The 20,457-nt window shown below is 39.9% G+C and overlaps 1 protein-coding gene across 1 annotated transcript in view; it reads left to right on the forward strand.

The window, feature by feature from the left end:
- The window catches only part of ARHGEF28 (Rho guanine nucleotide exchange factor 28), a 108,055-nt gene that overhangs the window by 28,655 nt on the left and 58,943 nt on the right, over positions 1 to 20,457 (forward strand). Inside the window, 3 exon segments of the mRNA XM_018070494.1 lie at positions 668 to 701; positions 1,020 to 1,029; positions 1,654 to 1,714. Coding sequence (XP_017925983.1) covers positions 668 to 701; positions 1,020 to 1,029; positions 1,654 to 1,714 — 105 coding nt within the window.

A 20,457-nucleotide genomic window follows, 5' to 3' on the forward strand; every position in this document is an offset into this window, starting at 1 on the left:
AATATAATCCAGTGAGGATGCAGCATAAAAGGTGAAATAAGGTGGTAATTCTGTAGTTTGTGTGCTTTTTTTTTCCTGTTTTCTGAATAAATTTCATTATTTAAAATAGATTTACTAGATAATGTGTTCCTGAAAGCCTGAGTGATGCTTTTGTTCATTTGCATTCCTGTAACCAGGTAGCCAGATTACTCCTCTTTGCTGTTTCACAGTAGTCCTTCAGGGTGCATTTGAGTAAAACTTAGAAAGCATGGGGGATTTTTTTGGCATATACTGTGTCCTTCCCCACAGCCCTTCGAAGAAACCATAAAAAAAGGGGGGCAGGGAGGAAGAAGAAAAGTGACAGAAGTGAAGTTATTTTTTATTTTTTTACTTTTTGGGGTTAAAAATACAAGGTCTAATTTCAGAAAAACTGCATGAAACCTCTGCAGAAGAAAAGCAGAGCTCATCTGCTCAGCAGTGTTGGTATAAGGCACAGCACTGGAACTGTTGGTTTTCTGAGCGTGTGGGGGTTAATCAGCAGCTGGCTGACAAATTGCAGTGCTTCATCCTTGAGACAGCATGGTTTATTACATCTGAGCAGTTAGTCTCTGAGAGAGACCTTGTGGGTAACTGTGAGTCCTTAATTGGACTTAAGTGGGAAAAATGCTTGATGTAAAAAATACGGCAGGTCCCATTGTTGGCTTCTTGGAGGTATCTAAAGAGTTTTGGGAGAGAATATATGTGAGAAGTCCCATTACAGTTAGTCAGTCATATTTGATCTCTAGTATTATATTCTGCTTTTTGTTTATAGGTATCTGTTTACAAAACCAGAAGACCTCGGTCTTGGTATTTTTTAATCACCTGTTAAAGCAGTAGCTTAGTTATTACCTGGGTATGACACTAAAATAGTAATTCAGTAATTGAGAGAAGCAAAATCTAATCAAATCTGGAAAATTTGGTGAAGATTTCTCAATACCAAGTGACTGCTGCTTTTTCTTTTTTTTTTTTTAAATGTCTGAATTTAGTGAAATATTGCTGAGTGACACTTTTGTTAGGTCATTTTTATAAATGTGGTGATGACTGTAAGGTTTTTGTTTGTTTTGGTTTGGTTTTTTTTCTTGTTTTTAATTTTAATTACCACCTGTGTGGAAGATTGATCCATTTGTTCGAGATTCACGTGTTTCTCTGCAGTATGCACTCATTTTTGGTGTCTATGTTGAAAGTGTATATTGAAGCAGAGTGTTGTAGCTGAACAGTCTTGTTAGGGGAAAAGATTCTGGTTCTGTATTGACTGCCTCTTGTTTTGATCTAACAGAAAGGCTGTAGCTGACTTTGTAAAGCGTGAACTGAACTGCGACAGATGTGAGCAGATCAGGCACTGGAAATAAGCATCTTAGAAACACATTGCTGTTTCCTCCAAAGCACAGTATATTGGCTAGTCAGAGTACAATTAAACTTGTAAGAAAACAGGCTGAAAATTGAAGTTTGTGGTGCATATCTTAGAGTCTGGAAGTAACATACCATGTCAGTTGCATTTATGAAAATGGCTAAAATGAAGTGGCTGCTGCTTGACAGTGTTTGAACTAAATTCTGAAAGCCTATAGGACAGCTTACAGCTAAGCACAAATACAACTATATGTCTTCAAAGATAGAGCTCAAGTTTTCTGTTCCTAGCCTTTCTAAGACTACGTGGTTCCTTTGAAAGAAAATGAAGATCATGTCTTGTTGGGCATTGGTAAGAAAGAATTAATAATTTTGACTTCCAAAAGCATACTGTGATGCCAATTACACATGAGGCAATTTCTTTAAAAGAGGTTAAGGTAATTGACATTGCAGCTTAACTTGGCAAAGGATCAATCAACTATATCTATGTCAGTGGGGGAGCATCTTTCAAACTGTCTCTAGCACACACTGGTGGTGTATCCGACAGTATCATGATACCAGGATTTTTCAGTAGTATATTAGCTGCTGTAGCAACAACAGTCTTGAAAATACTATCTGATAAAGCCATGTATGTGACTGAAGGTGAAACGAAGCATGTGGAAATGTTTTGATGCAACAGTGAATTGTGGGGCTGGTAGGAGAATAAAGCCAGTACATATAGCCAATATAAACAGTACATTTAGAGACTGAAACTCAACTGGAAAGGTGTTTTCAAGTTTTGCGGAAAACTCCAAGAGCAATATGCAAACATCAGCTCATGAGAAGCACGAGATGGAAAAAGATGATGAGTAACTAAGCTCTGCTAGTGGGAGCTGCTGTGCCAGGCGGAGACTGACATCACTGGCCTGTGGTTCGGTGTTGAGCTTAGAAAGAGCAGCCCAAATGGTGGCATTCAGACAACCTGTACACAGACTTTAGTGCTGCAAAATGAAGATTTGCTCTGTGTGTGCAGAAAGGGTGGGATATATGTGCGTGAAGGGGGGTGGCATATGTTAGAGGGAAATGAACTGACATAGATGTAAGATAAGAAGCTGGTAGATAGTTATCTCAGTAAAATCAGCATCTATTAATCAAGTTTTTTAGTTATTATGGTAAATACTTGTACTCCAGCCATTTAATTGTGTTGTCTCAGTGCTTGTCTTACTGTCCCAGCCAGGGAATATGAGAGCTACATAAGGGAATTGGGGCTAGTAGCAAAAATGTCAATATTCACAATTAGCCTAACTTTAGTGCTTTTGAGAATAGGACACTATCCTCAAAGTGTCACAAGGAAAGAAGTCCTGTCTTGCTCCATAATGTGATGTACATGAGATGTTAGTGCCCATATGTTCAAATCTCTTTTGTCAAGCAAGACAGAAAGGATTGGCCTGTATCTCAGTGTAGGAGGGAGCCACTTGGGGGTGATGATGGTTTGTTAATCTGAAAGCCACATTTGCTTCAGTCTCTACTCCATTTATACCATCTGGACAGAACATATGGTAGCTTAGAAGCTGACAGAGTGGAAGTTCTCCACCCTGAAATTATAGCTGATACTTCTTTCTTCTTGCCCCTGAAATGCCTTTTCCTTCTAAGGCGTTATTTGCACAGCACTGCTTGTGACAGCTGGAACAGGAGCCAGGTCCCTTGGCTTCAGACCAGCTTGTTCTCTGATGCTTGTTCTCTGATGGTGGGCAGCTGCATCAGATCCCGAGTCCTCTTCAAGGAACAAGCAAGCGACTTTGGCCACAGTTCATAATGTTAGGAGTGGTAGAGTGTACATTCTTAGAGGAGATTTTTGGTAAAAAAAGAATGGTGACTTTGCCTATGACGTGGACAAAACTTAGGCGCTTAAAACTTGATTTAAATATATTTTCTTAGGTGTCTTAGTTATATATAAATAAAATTATAAATATATACATAAATGTGTAAATACACATGTATCTGGTTATGCACCTGTGTATATGAAATGTGTCCTGAGCACAGGATCATCTTGTATTAAACTAAGGAGAATTCCTTGTTGTAATTCCTGTATGAAAAAGAACCAACTCTCTGTCTCTACCCCAAATTCTAATTACTTTATACTACAATCAAGAAGTCGTTTGTGGAAAAACTGCAGTGAAATTTGGTTCTACTTGTTCTTGAAGCCACTGTAACTGAAAATTTGGCTGCCCTTTGTGGGGGTTGGAGCATGGACTTGCTGCTGGCTGCACCCTGGGCCCTCCTCGCCCACTGGGTGCGTACTCAAATTGGTCAAAACACTCATCACATAGACATCCAGTGGGATTTTGCTATTGACTTCCGCAGGGCCTGGAGGGCTTCCAGTCAGTACTGTGTATGAGATCTGATGGGGCTGAAGTGCAGGCTGGGAGGTAACTGGGCTGTTGGGTGTGCAATAAAAAGTGGAAGTGGGGAGGATGAAGAAGAATGGATATAGAGTTTGATGATAGCCAGAAATTTGTAAGTTGTCCAGAGCTGGTTTTACTGGGTTTTTTTGACTGTAAAAACGAGCATATATTCTAACCTGACTCGTTTAACCTTATTGCAAAATATCACGGTGCCCTTACCCTGGATTGTTTTGAACTATTTCTAAAAAATTGTTCGTTTGGCAGCGTTGTTAAATGGCAATGTTTTTGGCAGAAAAGCACACAGTGGGGGATAAGGAAAGAAAAAGAAATAGTTGTCAGTGGGGGAGAGGAAGAGAGAAAGTAGCTAAGGCGGGTTGAATGAAAAAGAATGAATAGAAACAAGCAAACTCTGGAATCTCACTGGTAGTTGGATGTGTAAATTAAAGTGGACTTCTAAGAGTGACAATGTGAATGCTCTTTGAATGGGTGCAAAGTCCCCCACTTCTGTTTCTCACTTCTTTTTCCATGTGGCTTTTGCTTTTAGATTCTGTACCAAGAATCAGTGTTGTCATGGAACGGTTTTTGTTGGCAGGGACCTTTGAAGAAGTAGTGGCTCCTGGAAGGACTCTCCTGTTCCTACTCTCTTCCTTTCAAGCATCTTGACTGTTGTGGCTCTTTCCCCACACTCAACAAAGTTTGGGGATTATCTTTGCACAGGGTGCTTGCAACATTTAGTAGGATGCTAAAAGGGCACAACTCTCCTTGTTCCTCGTCTTCTTCATCTTTGTGTTGGGACCTGGCTGCCTTAGGCATCAGATTTAGTAGTGAGTCTTGTAGTTCAGTTTTGAGAATTGTAGTTCAATTATTTGTGCAGGAGGTTTCTTATCCTCCAGGATCTTTGGAAAGCCCCTGGAATCCCAGCCCTGTGAGTGTGATGGGCCAATAAGATACCAAGAAGATGAGGGGTTTTGGTTTTGCAGTATTCAAGAATGGAAGCAATAGGAGTGGGGTACAACAGGCTGCTAGACCATGCTAAACAGGAGGCTGTACAGAGACATCTCAGTGCTGATCACACTTGCCAGTGTTCTCTCCCCTCTCTCAGTCTCCTTTGAAAGTAGTTAGAGATCTGTTTTATGTTTACAAGAGAGAAAAAAACCAAACCCAACCCAAAAAAATCCCAACGCTTTTTCTTTTTCATTGAAGGGAAGCATTGAGAGAAACACTGAGAGAAACCCAATATCTAGTTGGAGAGAATAAATAAAAGAAATAAGCAGAAAGCACACACAAAAAAGGATTTCTTTTCCTTTCAATGTTATGCCATATGTATTATTGCCAGACATTGTCATCCTCAGACTCAGCAACCCTGTACATTTTGAAAGAGAGTCTGGGAGGTGACAAATGAATGCTGTTACTGTTGGGCATGTGACAGTGTGAGCTGGGTATGTGTTTTTAATCATTTATAATTCCTTCCTGCTTTGCCTGGCTGGTTTGGAAAGTGGATGCCCACAAGACCATTATAAAGCTGCAAAAGTTTTTCTTTTCTGATAAGAGAAATCTAACCCCCTAACTTGTTTTTCCTCCAAGTACATACAACTTTTTTTTCTCCCCTTAAACTTCAGGAAGGCAGGATGATGATAATTTTCCAAAATATTTTCCCTGATCTCCTAGTTACAGTGCCAGTGACCTAGTGGTGTCTGTCTTAATCTATTCTGTTTGCTCTGCCAGTGGTGAAAGACTTCTGCAAGCCATGTTTGTGAGAGATAAAATTACCCATGCCAAATTTTTGGCAGTTCACTCTATGTGACCAGGCAGCTACAAAACATTTTTAGTAGAGTCTGCCCTTTGATTTTCATGGTTCCACAGAAATCCAAGTTTAACCACGGATCAGTTTAAGGAACAGAACATAATGATCATAATGATCTTCTCTGTAAACCAGTGGGGCTGTACTGTAATCTGCATAAAAATCTGGTTTTGATGTTGCTGTTTTGTTCTCTTTTTTGATTATATTCCTCAGCATGGTTGGTAAGACTTCAAAGTGGTGGGGGTTTTTTGTTTGTTTGTTTGGTTGGTTTTTTGTGTTTTGTTTGTTGGTTTGGTTTGGTTTGGTTTGATTTTTTTGTGATAGAAAAAAACCATAGTCCTGCTGCCTCGAGTCCTACCTTTGTGCAGTTTTTGTTAGGTCTGTAAAATTATTATTTTTTTTGTACTTACTGCTGTCATATCTTTTGCTCCTTTTGTTGGTGTTTGTTTGCTTTTGAGGGTTTTTTCTGGACGTACTTTCAGTCAAGTGTGGTTATATTGACATTAGAACTATAGGAAATAATTTAATGGTAATTGATAGATAAGAGTGAACATTACCTGTTAAGTGTTGCCTATCTGAGATAGTTGCAAGAATCCTGTGATTCAGGCCATGCAGATTTTTTCTTCGTGGTCATTTTTTTATTTTTCTGGCAGCTTTCAATCCTATTGTTCCGTTATGTATGCCTTGGGAGAGGCTGGGTGATCCAGCATAGCATCTCTAGTCCAGGAACTGCATACTTTTGCTTCAGTTTCTCTCCTTAATGGATTTACAGCAGGACTTTGGGTATGTCATTTATCTTTCCTCTGTGACTCAGTTTTTCGCTTGAAAGAAGTAGGAGCATAGAGAGCAAGGTAATAAAGAGGCACTGCAGTACTTGGGTGATTGGAGATGTGCAAATATGCTGACTGGTTGTGCCAAAGAAGCTCAGTTTGTGGTAAAGGATGCTTTTTAAAAACTCATTTTTAGCCAAAGGGTAGATGATATGAAAGTTGCAGAGAAAAATAATAACAGAAGAAAACTGCAGGGTTACTGCTGCAGCTAATGACTGTGGCAATTGTACTCTGCCCTTTTGGGCTGCAGCTTTGACATCTTTATACTACTGCTTCTACTCTTGCAAAACCTTTGCATGGTTCCCCTCACTAGGGAGACTTAACTTGGGGTTGATCTGTCAGAGTACTGCTAGCAACAACCTTTAAACAACATTTAAATGTAACAGTAGTTTATTTCAATAGATAAAAATTATCCTTTTCTTTTTTTTTTTTTGAGTGTCTATAAACAACTAAATAGTTATTTGAAGACTGCCAAATAGTTAAGAGCTACAGAAGATGTGGGAAGTAAAGTCTTCCTGGGATGTGAGCCTGAACTGAGCTTAATTAAAAAGCTGTGGAGAAATCTGGAAGAAGCAACATTAGGCACTAAAACAAGCTTGTTCTTGTTTGTTGGGGTTTCTTCCACTCTTGATTTTCTGAGACATTATAATTCAAGTTAATCTCAAAAGAAAGGCGGCAAGAAAAATGAACAAGCTACAAACACATGCTGTCTGCCTTCCCAGAACTTGTTCTCTTCCTCTGCCTGAAATCCCAAACAAATTTGCTCAACAAAATAATCCTTCAAAAAGAGGCTCTCATTCCCCTCCCAATGTTTACATAAGCTTTTTTGCTTGTCTTGTGCCCAGTTTCATTTCATGTTAACATAAATAAACAATCTGGAATATATTTAATGTCAAGTTATTCTTTAAATGTGAAATATAATCCAGAAATACATTGTGAAAAAAACAAGTTGTAGTCTTGAAAGTACACACAAGAAAACATTTCTCAGCTTTCCTCCTCCTTGAGAGGCAGCCTTCCCCTGAAGTCTTCACTGAAACATAGAAAATTGAATATTTAATTAGATCGTTCTTTGGTGAACTTTTTGGCATCAGAGGCTGCCAGTGTGAGTGCAGATTCAACAACTAAGTCATTGGCACAGCTTTAGTAGGAGCGAGGTCCAAGTAAAACCTGGGTTTGCTTTCGCATGGGGAGATATGTATGCTCCCAATTGCTGCTTGCACAGGCCTCCATGGAGCCGAAACCAGGAAGACTAGCCCCTTAGTTCTCAAGCTTTTGCAAATAAACTCAAGGGAGCTTTTCATCAGGGTATTGGAAAAAAACCAACGAGCTTTCCATCAACATTTGTGCGGTATATCCCAGCTAGTCTTTTGATGTGAATAGATACTGGTCAAGGAGAGCATTTAGGCAAATTATTTCTTTATGTACTTTGTTGGAAGCGCTTAGAGGTTGTTTCAAGGGTCAGGGCATACTGACCGCTGTCACGTGAAAGTAGTATTAATGAGCTTGTTATCCTAAAGTGAGCTTGCTTGTTACCCTAGAGTGAACTTGGCGTTGTATAAAAAGGAAAAAAAAAGTTAATATCTACCATCAGACACGAACCAGACATCAGAAAGGTCTGATTTGGAGGAACACTGTGAAATCCTGACAGCAGGACAGTGAACTGGACAACATGAAGAGTTTGAGACAAAGCCCGAGATAATGCAGTGTGCATGCCCACAGGATCTTTGGAGTTACATTTATGCAGGATTAGGCAGAGGTCATGTTTTTGCCTCGCTTTTGTAAAGATTTTGAGACTTTCTTTATCCCAGTCTGATGGGTGTTTTCCAAGGATCTTGTAGCACTAGTATAGTTTTTGCAAAGCTGTTTCTCTTAATTTTTTAAAGATATGCTGCTTTTTAGTTTACTGAAGAAACAAAATTTAAGTACCACCACTTACTAACAGTTACTTTTCAGAAGAGATACCTATAACTGCTAGCTCTTAGTAGGATAATGCATAATTCACTGAATATCGCAAAGATCTTTTTAGCATGAAAGCATTATTCTCATTATAGCTGTTCTAATTGTAGTTGTCGCCCTGATTTTGAAGAAAGCATTAAGAGAATGGTCTTAACAATTCATTTAATAATTCACATTACAATTAGAAATATACCTGCTGGGGAATACTAAGGAGGTAATTATAAGTTTAGATAGCATGGTCTTCTCTCAGTCTGAATGGTATGCTGTAATACTGTGATCCTATGTGCCTTGTCTGGGGTTGATAAAAGGGTATATCCATGTGGAAGTAAGTGCAGTGAAGCAGAAAAACTCTTGAACTGGCAGCCTAGCTTAAAGCAATCCAGAAAGCAGTGCATACAAACTGTCTCCGCTTTTCCTGCAGCCTGCCATGACTGTAGAGTGTTTCAGTAAACTTGCTCTCTGTAGAACAGCATTTTCAGAGACTGTAGGGTGGTCTGCTCCTCCCAGCAGAGTGTCTGTGAAGGCAGCAGCTGTTCTGTGTTCCTTTCCAGGCTAGAGTCCCAAGAAATTCCACAAATAAATCAATGAAAAATTCACCCAAATTTATAGTACTGTTTGTTACATTGTATTTTTCATTAATATTTCTGTTATCTGTCTACACAACACCTGTAGAAGACACTTGTTAAGGAAAAAGGTGTCCCTAATGTGGGTGAGTTTTGTCATCAGCTATTTGAATGGAAGAGCGAAGAATGGAGTGTGAGGTGATGTATGAATGGGAGATTTGTGGGCTGGGGGTCAGGGCCATTTAATCTCATGTCAGAATGTGGCTAGGTTTGATACCTAATTCACCCAGGAGTGTGCTTTTCTGGGTGTGCAAAATTTGCTGCTTTAAACTTGTAGTTAGAGGAAGACATCATGCAATGCTGAATGCAAATGATCCTTCACTCTGTTCAAGCCTGTGGCTTCATCAGGGTTGAAATAGTAGAAAGCAGGTGTGTACTTCATTAATGTGCATAAATACCTGAAGGGTGGATGTCAAGAGGATGGAGTGAGGCTCTTCTCAGTGGTGCCCAGCAATAGGACAAGAGGCAATGGGCAGAAACTGATGCATAAGAAGTTCTGCCTTCTGAAGAACTTATTTACTGTGCAGGTGACTGAGCACTGAACAGATTGCCCGGAGAGGTTGTGGAGTCTCCCTCACTAGAGATATCCAGGAACCATCTGGATGCAATCCTGTGCCATGTTCTCTAGGGTGACCCTGCTTGAGCAGGGAAATTGGACCAGATGACCCACTGTGGTCCTATCCAACCTGACCCATTCAGTGAGTCTCTTTGCAGGCAGTACAAGAAACCCCCTGTTCCTCCTTCACCTGCCCTGCTCCATGCCGTTCCCAGAGCTATCCAGGTGATCGCCTCCAGGCGATGCAGGATGGGTAGCCTGCCACAGGTTGTTACTGAGGGAGATGGGATCCACCAAATACTGCCATAATGTTGGGCAGTGATGATGGGCAAGTGACTGCTTGCCTGGATCGTTTGGGATCTACTGCTGAACAGTTTAAATCCCAAACTGTCATGTTACTTGTGGGAGGCTTCTGTTCACAGAACAGGAAAATAATGGGCCACTTCCTTAAACTAAATATATGAATCACCCGTAAGAAATTTAGCAATAAGGAACATCGTAAAAACAAGTGGAGGACGTCATCTACCAAGATCTTAAGGATCTGGACTTGGTTCTGTGTTTTTCAGTGATCACTTTGTCAATGATTTGGGAAAGGAAGGGGGAGAGAATAGTGATGTGGCAAAGTTTTTCTGACTATTCCTGCATAAACTTTTAGTAAGAAATACCTAGGTCTTTGGCAGAGAAGCGAGGTGGTAAAAGCAGTAAAAAAGCAAGGTGGTAAAAGCTGTATGTGACAAGCCATCCTACAGGACCTATGAGGCTGTTGCCAAGCTCTTGTCTGCACAACCATCTCATCATTTCTGGGGGCAGATGGAAAGAGTATTAGAGCTGGAGGGTGCTTGGTGTGTAGGATCTGGTTGGTAGTGTTTTGCTTTTAATTGCCTTTAGTTCACATTTGCTGAGATTTCAACATGATTGTTAACTCTAATGTGGGGTAATGCAGATAGTTTGTCCAGGTATATTGGTTGATCCTCTCTGTGGGAAGAAATGCTCTAATTAGTAAGAACAGTGGAGTGAAGAAGGTAGGAAAGCCACAAGTGCCTGTGGACCACAGAGGCTGATGGTGAAGGTCACCTAACCCTTTCTATGCCACCTTACCTTGTCAGAGCCTTCTCAGTGCCTTGGAAAAGGATTGCAGGCCCTGCTGGGCGTGGGCCAGAATCAAGCTGGGGTAAATCAATTTAATCTCTAATATCAGGGGAGACCCTGCCTAGAGCAAACTGAGCAGGGTGTTTTTGGCAGGGCTGTTGCTCAGGCAGCTCTCATCCTACCTGTGACCAACGATGACCTTCCCCAGCCCCATTTCTGGGGTTGGTAACCCCCTTTTCTGTCCCTTCTCAATCTGGGGAGGTGCACTAGGCCCAGCAGGGTTGTTTCCTTCTGATCTGCCTGAGAGAAAGAGCTGCTAGCCCATGATTTAACAGTGTGGGGAAGAGGAGCTCACTTGCTTGGTAGCATGGTGCTGTCTGCTGAGCGTGCCGGGGAGGCAACAGTGCTTTTCCATAGAGACTGCAGATGCTGGTGACATAGCTCTGCTTCCTTCCGTCTTGCCACAAGCCACAGGAATGGTCAGACAATAAACAATAGACTATGCTATCTCTGAAAAACATTTAGATTTTATGGATGTGTTTTGGCAAGCATTAGGTGAAAGAATTTAAGGCATTACATTATTTATCAAAAGCATTAACCTTAGTACACACAACCCCCCCCATTTATTCATTATCTTCACATCTATATCTTGGTATATATAATTGAAAACATTTTTTCAGTGGCAAGTGAGGTTAATAATTTTCAGCTAGAAAGCACCTTTTATCTCGTAAGCAGACAGATCTCTGTGGCAGCTGCTTGCAAATGCCTCAACTTTGGAAAGGAAGAGTGGAAGGTGAAAAGTGAGTTGGATGATCCTACGAAGTGCAAGAATGGGGAAGCACAATATTTTTATCCAAAGACTGTAAGGCAAAGTCCTTCTTTGTGGCAAAGAACAGCATGATGTCTTTCACAGTTGTATAAAGGAGTTTTACAGACAAGGAAAAAAAAATTTTCACAAGGCCCAAACAGAGCAAGTAATGTGAGTGATATTCTATTAACCCTTCAGAAATAGGAGTTAAAGTTGATAATTTATCTGTACTTTCAGATTGCCATTGACAAATTCCCATGCAAGATCCTGCTCAGGAAAGTTTGCAGTAAGCAGGTGAAAAGCCTAAGAACTTAGGCAAGAAATAGATGATAAATGGCAGGAGTAAATGATTAGGTTTTTATCACTGTGGAAATTTAGTATATGGATTCTCCAAATATTGTGTAATAGGGCTGCTGTTGAAAAATAGTTTAACAATCCTTAATTACTCATTTGTGTTAGAATGTTGTAAATGAATGCAACTGGTTTAAGGGAGGGAGCAGACAACAACTAAGCAGTCAGTGAAAACATCTATGCAGTGTACAGAGGTCATTCAGCAAAGTAAATGTCTCGGCATGTAAAATATTTTAATGCCATTAAATACACTGGGTGCATTTCTGCATGGTGGGTGTTTTGTTCAGCTCTAGTTATCCCTCCCTGGACTAAACAGAAGTCCAGGAAGACCAATGGAAGTGAGTTCTTTTACTTGAATGTATAAGTGAAAAAAGCCAGAATTGGTTAATTTACAGAAAAGATGTACAAATGGAGATACTACAGAAGTAAGCAAAATTTACCACTTCTCAATAAGTAGAATAAAAGAATAGTTGATAAAATTGAAAAGTGAGAAATTTTAAAGCTCATTTAAAAAAACCCATCTCTCTCTTAAACCGCTATTTGTCCATGGAGCACTGCCATTTGTGCATGTCTGAAACGAAGACTTTTATTCTGGTTTGCATTAAATATACCAAGTGAGCAAGAGAGCACACTTGTGTAAGGAGAATTGCTGTGTAGAGGGGAAGTCTATTGTGTTGGGGCAGTTGGGAAGACATTCCTTAAGCGAACAAGTTATCCAGCAAATACGCTGTCCTTTCCTTTTCTCAAACTGTGACCATGATGGGAGGCAGGCGAGTGCCCTGGGTGGTGTGCAGATGGGAAGGTGTACGTCAGTGCCTGCGTTCCTGCATGCCCAGGAGACTTATCAGTACAATTTAACCTGACGTTCCAGGGAGTAGAGATATTTTGAAGTGGATGATTAAAGCAAGGATTTATATCCTCTCTGTATTTTCCATTGTCTGCTGTAAGTCCTGGGGCAGTTAATTATATATATATATTTATATCAATCAAACAAAGTCTATGTGAGTGTCTAATATTTAAAGTGAAAGTCTAAGGCTTCCAGTGTCTGGGGAGAATTATTCTTTTCAGACCTAACAAAGCTGGCAGAACCTCAGTAAAGGGAAGGGCAGAACAATGATGTGTTTCCACTGGGTTTTATGTAATTTTTGCACTTTATGAAGGGCTTATATAATTATTTTATCCCTGAAAATATGATAGATATTTTTCTAATGGGTTTTGAATTAGATTTGCATTTGAATTGCATTATTTTCTTTCAACAAATACACTGTTATCTCTGACTGAAATATGGATCAAGGAATCACTTGAAACATAATACAGTAGTGCTGCAGCCCTTAGCAGCCTGAAAAATAATTGAAGTAAGGAATGTTAACAAGCTCAAATGTCATCATCTTCCAAAAACTGACATTTAAGCTGATCCACATTCCCTCTCCTCCTTTATGTGGAATACAAAACTGCATACATTGTAGGGTAGCTAAAAAATGTTTGCTGGAGTTGGTTAAGAAACAGTGGACATGTTATTTTTGTATTAGCTCTTGTATAGCCACATATGAGCCTGTTTAAAAAAACATGTAATTTGTGTAGAGTAAAGATGTTGGGGGAAGGGATAATGAGTTCCTACTGAATACTAATTGCCTACAAGTTGTTCGGGGAGACTGAACTGAATGGAAGATTTGTTGTAAATTAGTCACTGGCTGTATTGTGCATTGCAGTGAGGTTAGAGCAGCGCTGTAAAGGTGCCAGCTCTACAAAATCCTTATGATTCACTGTCTAACTTGGTGACTGTGTGAAGGAAAATATACTGTGCAGACTAAATATTATTGGAAAAAATGCTCCTCTAATGAAAGTGTAATCTTTCTTCATGACACTTAAGCTTTAAGCTCATTTGAGCTTAAAAGATGGGAAAAACAGATTTTGAGTGGATTATCTCTGCTTTTCCAGCTGCAACATCCCAAAGTCAGCCAGCGTTATAAACACTGAAAGGAGGGGTATTGCTCTGCACTTTAATATAGAGTCAGCAGATTGATTAGTCCTCTTAGCTTGGTGTTAATCTTTGGCTTCTTTAATTCCAGCATTTTGCCTGTCCTTAATTTGAGGTCTTCTAAACCCCACTTTTAATGTGGAAACAAAGCTTTGCAATAGTTTGCTTTTGAGAAGTATTTTCTCATTCCTTACTCTGCTTCTATTGTTTTCATTTACATCAAAATGGAAAGGTGAGTTAATGATTCATTGGCACGCAGTGACCTTTCAAATAACTCTGGACCACAATTCAACAGCTCAGCTCATACTTTAACCTCCTTGCTTCTGCCTTGATATTTGCAGCCTGATCTGTCTACATGCCTGGACGCCTGAAGAGAGCAAACATTTACAGCTTCTCCCTCCCCTGTGTTTAGTGGGCAATTTGATCCTTCTTTGTCCATTCCTTTATTTCACATCACTCTTAGGCTTGACTTGCTATTGAGAACAACAAAGTGCAACTTTGGGAATCTGCTCTCTGTTTATTTAGCACAAAAATGGACTCAGACTCTGATTCACCTTTTAATTACTCTTGGCCTTCCTTACCTAAAATGAGGATTCGAAGAAGGGCATCCAAACCAGGTAGAAAATGTTATCTTCTTTTAAATGACTCTTGCTTTATAGCTCTACATCCTTTTCATTGTCTGATTCTGTGCAGGTGGCTGTAAATAGCTTGTGTGAGGTAGATTTTCTTCCTATCAAAAGTCCACCTCACTGTTTCTTATACTCTTTTAGATAATGGAGTTGGAATGTTTTTAAGTAAAAAGGAAGTATTTTCTACAGATTATGTATTGTTCTTTATAACAGTTTGTATTTCTTTACTCTCTTAGGGCTTTTTTCCCCCTTTTTGTTGTATGTGTAGCTCTCACTGAACAATTCTGACACCCTGAAGCTGTATGGCACGGCAGCAGCTGCAAAAAGCTCTGCTGGTTGCAGTTATTTTCATTTAGGGAGAATTTGGTAACTCAACTGCCCTCAACAGCTAACAGGATTTTTTTTTTTATTATGTACAAAAATCTCACCAGAATGAAGAGAAAAAATTTTTGCTATCTTCAAAAGAAAAGGAAAAGGGTCAGTTACTAGTTTTGGTGGCAGGGTCAGTTACTGCCTTGGTTAGACATTACCCTTCTTTATGCAGAAATCTTTGGAGGTTAGCATTATAAATGTTGTTAGTATGCTAAAGGGGGTTTTAAGGAGGCTGAAAGGCACTGACCAGCAAGTTATTGTTAGGAAGAATTATGACTGGAAGCTTTAATGGGGAAAGACAAATTTTTACTACATTTAAAAGAAGAAAAATGAAGAGAAAGAATTGAAAAAAATATAATTTGTACTTCTCTTCATAGAACTGGTGTTTTTTGTATTTCAGAAAGGAAAAAAAAACAAGTCGGAGAAGTAAGATGCATCACTGTCATTAAACTCAGTAAGCCAAGAGAATCATGTTTACACAGACTTGAGACTTTGACCTACTTTTTAGAGTGAAATATGTGTACAGGATGCAGGTTTTAATGTGCAAGAGATTTCCTCAACTTTTTACATTTATGCATGGGGAAATCCAATATTTTCTCAGTGCATTGGAGTTTCTGCATTATGTGTGAATGCACATACGATTTGCAAAGAAGATGAAATGAGTTGCAAGTTGCACAGTGTGTGTTCTTTCCATTTCTAACAAGGACTCATTTTTTCTGTAAATGCTGTAGCTGTGCACCCATTCTTCATTCAGTTTTGTTTAGACAGATTTTTTTTTTTTAATACTTAACCTGTTGTAAAGAACTGGATACAGATGTGGTGTTTGCATATTACAGCATTGCACCTTGTTTTCCATCCCTGTTAATTGCATACCAATATATGTGGCTTGTATGTACAACTGAGCATATCTGTGGAGTTGTTGAAGAAAGAAAGTGCTTGTTTTAGTGGTAAAGTTCAAGGGTTCACTTGAACCTTGAAGGATTGAAATTCTGGCTGCCCGTGGGGTGGGAGAAGTGCCTCTTCAAGAAGACAGCAGGCTCATGATCTAAGCTCATGATCTATGTTTTTTTCTGGTAGGATCAGAACATGCCCAGTTGATCATGGCATGCAGGTGTGGGGCACATAGCTCATGGTTACATTTCTGTCATGTAGCGGCTCGGGTCTCAGTGAACAAGAGACTTTCCTGCACTGCTGGAAATGGTGCAGGGTTCTTCCAGCCCACTCCAAAAGCCATGAAGTCGAGTACCTGTGCTGGGTGCTCCAGATAATCTGGACAATGACATTTCAATTGCCTCCCTTCCCTGCTGAAGCATCAGGCTGTTGGTTTCCTGGCCTATGGTTGCTCCTCATGGGAGGCAGGGGAGCTGTGCAGACTGTCCCACTCTCTGGAATGGAGAGTCAAAAATGTAAAGTATCACACTCCATTTTGTACCATATGTATCAGTGTTTTCAGATTTTAACTTCCTTGTGTGGTGCAAGGTCAGCTTTCATCCCTGCTCAGGCACCTTCCAGACTGGTTGGCGAATCCCCCACCCTTCCCCTGAACTCCTGGAGGCTGTCAGGAGCCAAGCACAGGTTTGCACCTTTGGGACATACACTGCAGATTACCCACTTCCTGCTGAAGCTGCTGTGCATGACATATTTAAGGAGTAATTGGGCTCAGCAGAGAATGTGGCCATGACTTTGTCTTAGTGATTAGGCTGGGGAGAGGACTTAGTTTTTTTCCTTGCTGCAAGACCTTAAATGCATTTATTTTGTTATTTTATGTGAAATTGCCACAAGGCACCTTTCTTCTCCCCTGCCTTTGCTCTGCATAGTTCTACCTATTCAGAGGCAGTGACTCTCGGAGCCTTTTTTGGGGTTTTAAAAACCTTTAGGAATGCTGAGAATATCTGTCTCTGACAAGTCTGTCCCACTGCACGGGGAGTTGAGAGCTATACACCAAATCCACTCATGCGGAGTTAGGAAGTGAAACCAAGGGTCTCATATCCACAGCTTTATTTGTTGTGCTGTTGCATAAAATGAGACACCAACTTATTTCTGTTTCTATACTCATTTGTATAGTAGGTCAGGTACCTGCTTCAGGGAGGGAGTCAGGACTGTGAATCCCATGTTGGAAATGGATGCTTTCTTACAACCTGCATTTAGGTGACCAAGATCAATGTCAATGATTGACAAGTGCCATTATTCTTAGTGGAAACTTTTGGACCACATCTTGAACATGATGGCATAATTTTCTATCATCTGTATGCCTCATCCTCCTCATGCGTTATAAAGAAAATACAGTACTTTGGTTTCTGCTTCATAGATTTAAGACAATTAAATTTCATTTTTATGACAATAGCACTTTAATGTCCACCTTGCTTTACCTTCCATGTGGTGTTATTCTTATGTACTTGCTTAATTTTGTTATCATGGGTAGTTGCACTGTCTGAATGAAGACCTAAAACACCTGAATTAGGGGTGCAGATCCCCCACTGAAACTGGTTGTATGATCCACATCTACAGACATGCGTTTCACTTCAGTTGTCCCCTTGCTAGGAACATGTGGACTTCTTTCGTCAAATTCAGGTAACATCTGGATTTAGAGCAGTATTTCTGCAGTCCCACATGATCCATGTGCTTAACTGTCTGTGTCTTTTATTGACTTCCAGTTATATATTAACCTCTGCTCAAATTGCTGGGGGTAAATATGATGAGCTGTCTGAAAACTATTCATTGTATCTAGAGAAGGTAATTTGTAATCTCTTTCCTGGCTCTTGACTGGATCATGTTGATGAATTTCACTGCTGTTTTATTGTGTTCTCCAATAGAAAGATTTAAGTTTTGATTTTTGTGAGAAAACAGTGAGTGTTATGTTCTTGCCATTTTCTGACACAGGTCATTCAAGGCTATACATTTTCTTATGCCAACATAAAGCATGCTTTAAATTATTGCTATGATGAGCATGTGTTTTTTAAAGTTAAACTATAAAGTATAAAAAGTTAAAGTATAAGCTTTTGTGCCTGGTAAAATGTGCAGCATTTGCTGTATAACTCCACAACATTACAAAAGACGTAGAGAACTTGTGCCTAGTTATTTGTTGGTCAAGTCTTTTATTTTATCCAAGTTTGGAGATTATTCTTCCCAACACTGCATCTGAATAACGCATACAACTTTCTTGACTGTTTATCAGGCAGATGGCAGAAAGCCACAAGCTCTGCTAAAGGAGGCATGTCTTTGTTTTATTCTTTTTCTGTGATCACAGTATAGAACTAGAAAGCCTTCAGCTCTGGCAGGAGGATCAGCTTGGTGAGCTGTGCTTGCTAGGTTGTTTCAGTAGCAAAGCCATTTCTGCTGTGTTGTGTTCAGGTAACTTTTACCTTGGTAAGCATCTTGAAGTGCATTTCCAATACCTTACAGAGCCAAAAATCTTATGGAACACCATCGCCAGTTTACTCTAGCAATCTTGTCTGTCTTTTCACAAGCTGTGTTGAATTTTTGCATCTGCAATGAGAATAAGCAGTTTGAATGCCTAGGGGAAATTTTTGAGACATTTTGTTGGAAGATGTATTTTGTTAATATTCCTCATCTTTCAGACAAGGACAATCTTGCTGTATATTATTACTGATATCCAGCACTGCAAGCTATAATTCTGCCAACGTTAACCTGGTGGGGAAGGTCTGCTGATGGTCACTGTAAGATCAAGAGAACGTGTAGTCAGCAGGGTGAGCTGGAGAAAGTTAGTGAGGCTGTAGGAATGCAGTATGTGATACAGACATTTGTGAGAGTTTTGTCACTTTTTAACCTATGTGGGCCTGTCTGGTGAAAATAAGTTACTAGCACAGTCAATGTGCAATTAATATTGCTCTCCTCTGCATTCAGCAAAGTCTTTAAATACTTCTTGTGCTTCAGAGTTAGTTTGATGTAGTCGTCCCTTCACACGTTTGAAATGGAGGGGGGAGAGTGGGAGTAAGGAGGTACGGCGGGGTGATATTGCCATTGGATTCAATGATCTTGAACGTCTTTTCCAACCTATACTATTCTATGACTCTGTGAAGCCCAAGATAACTTGCTAGCTTTTATCTGTTAATTTTAAACCCCAATGAATAAACCTCATTTAGACATCTCACTTTTAACAATAGACTAACTGGAATATTGCCAGGAAAACATACAGCATTTAACAGTGATAAGCTGTAAAGATCTACAGACCGAAAATACTGCAGATAACATATTCTGATATAGTTTGTTGTATTTGCAGTAGTTTTCTCCAGAATTTGTTACTTAGGCTGTTACTCTCTTACAGAATTTTAAAATAATATAAAATGCATTATTAGAAGTTGCTATATATATATAAATCAAAATCTGAAGTAATAGGGGAATTTGTGTTGTTTCTGGTTTGGTGTGTGTAATTAATTGAGCAGTTAACTAAGTGACTGTGGAGACCCAATGTGGCATCCCACCCTCAAGGGGAAGTGAACATCCAAGATGCTCATAGATGCTCATGGTCAAAATGAATGGAAAACCTCTGAGACTCCAAAAAAGCTTATGAAGTTTTATTAGTAAATTACAATCTTGTCATGAAATTGTTGTAAACTAGTTCCTGATCTCCTCCTATAAGTGCATAGCAGTGAGTTTTGGGTAAAGGAGTAGAGTGTAGGGGAAGAGAGAGAGAGGGAGATGAATGAAAGAGGGGGAGAGAGAAAGAAAGGAAGGGAGAAAGAGAAATCGACAGTCCTGACTTCAGAATGGATCCAACTGATGGGATGTCCAGGTTGTGGGGGTTCTTTTTTATAGATAGGTTTTTCCCCACCCTGGAGCTAAGTTTCTTACTTTCTATACAAATTAGTTATCATGCACAGTCCATTCTTCTAGACCTTTCTGGAAATGGATGGGAGGGCTTTGGGGTTCTTGGGTGGTCTTGATCCTCCCCTATGGTCCATATCTGTTTCTTAATCTCATTTCTGCATCTGCTCTGCACTGTATTGTGTTTGACTCCAGGATCCAGAATATTTGTTCCAGAAAAGTGCTGCCCTACTTCCTATGGCCCCCCTCTCCAGCCACATCCTGTTCTGTCTCACAGTGTTTATTACCAACAATCCTTGGTTGTCTCCACAACCATCCAGCTACCAGTGTTTGAGACACACACATCAGCCCCTTTATCTTCTAGGCTAATACATCCCAGCAGTGGCGACTCTTGTTGAAGTCAAGAAACTACCTCCTTAGACTCAGATTTACACCATGATGAGGGAATCCCTGATGTTTGGGCTGTTTTTCAGGGGTGTGCATTGAAAGTTTGCAACCTAGCACTGGAGCTGTACACCACCCTTGCCAGCTGTACCCAGTGGGTTTATACACAAGTGGGAACACAGGCTAGGGTAGGTAGTAAGCATAGAAGAAGAAATGGAGAGCCTCACATTTTTTTCTGGGTGGTTTTTGGTTTAAGACCAACCCTTGGAAAGCTTTACAACTTACTGTTCTTGGGCTTTATGTGATAGCATCTTAAAATTAAATAAAAGCTGCGGTGTGCAGCACTGTAGATTTGGCCATAGTCTGGGACTTTTTTTTTTTCAAAGCAACAAATACCCCAGACCATAATAAGTGTAGTTTCTAATCCAATTCTGTTTCTTCATTATGAATTTTCTTGCAGTATGGTGGCTATAAGCATCTTGGACAGCCTTTGAGCAACTTGATCTAGTAAATGGCAGGGGGATTGGACTAGATGATCTTTAAGTTCTC

This window comes from Manacus vitellinus, unplaced genomic scaffold, assembly GCF_001715985.3.
Source record: "Manacus vitellinus isolate BGI_N305 unplaced genomic scaffold, ASM171598v3 scaffold_18_pilon, whole genome shotgun sequence".
Lineage (NCBI taxonomy): Eukaryota > Metazoa > Chordata > Aves > Passeriformes > Pipridae > Manacus > Manacus vitellinus.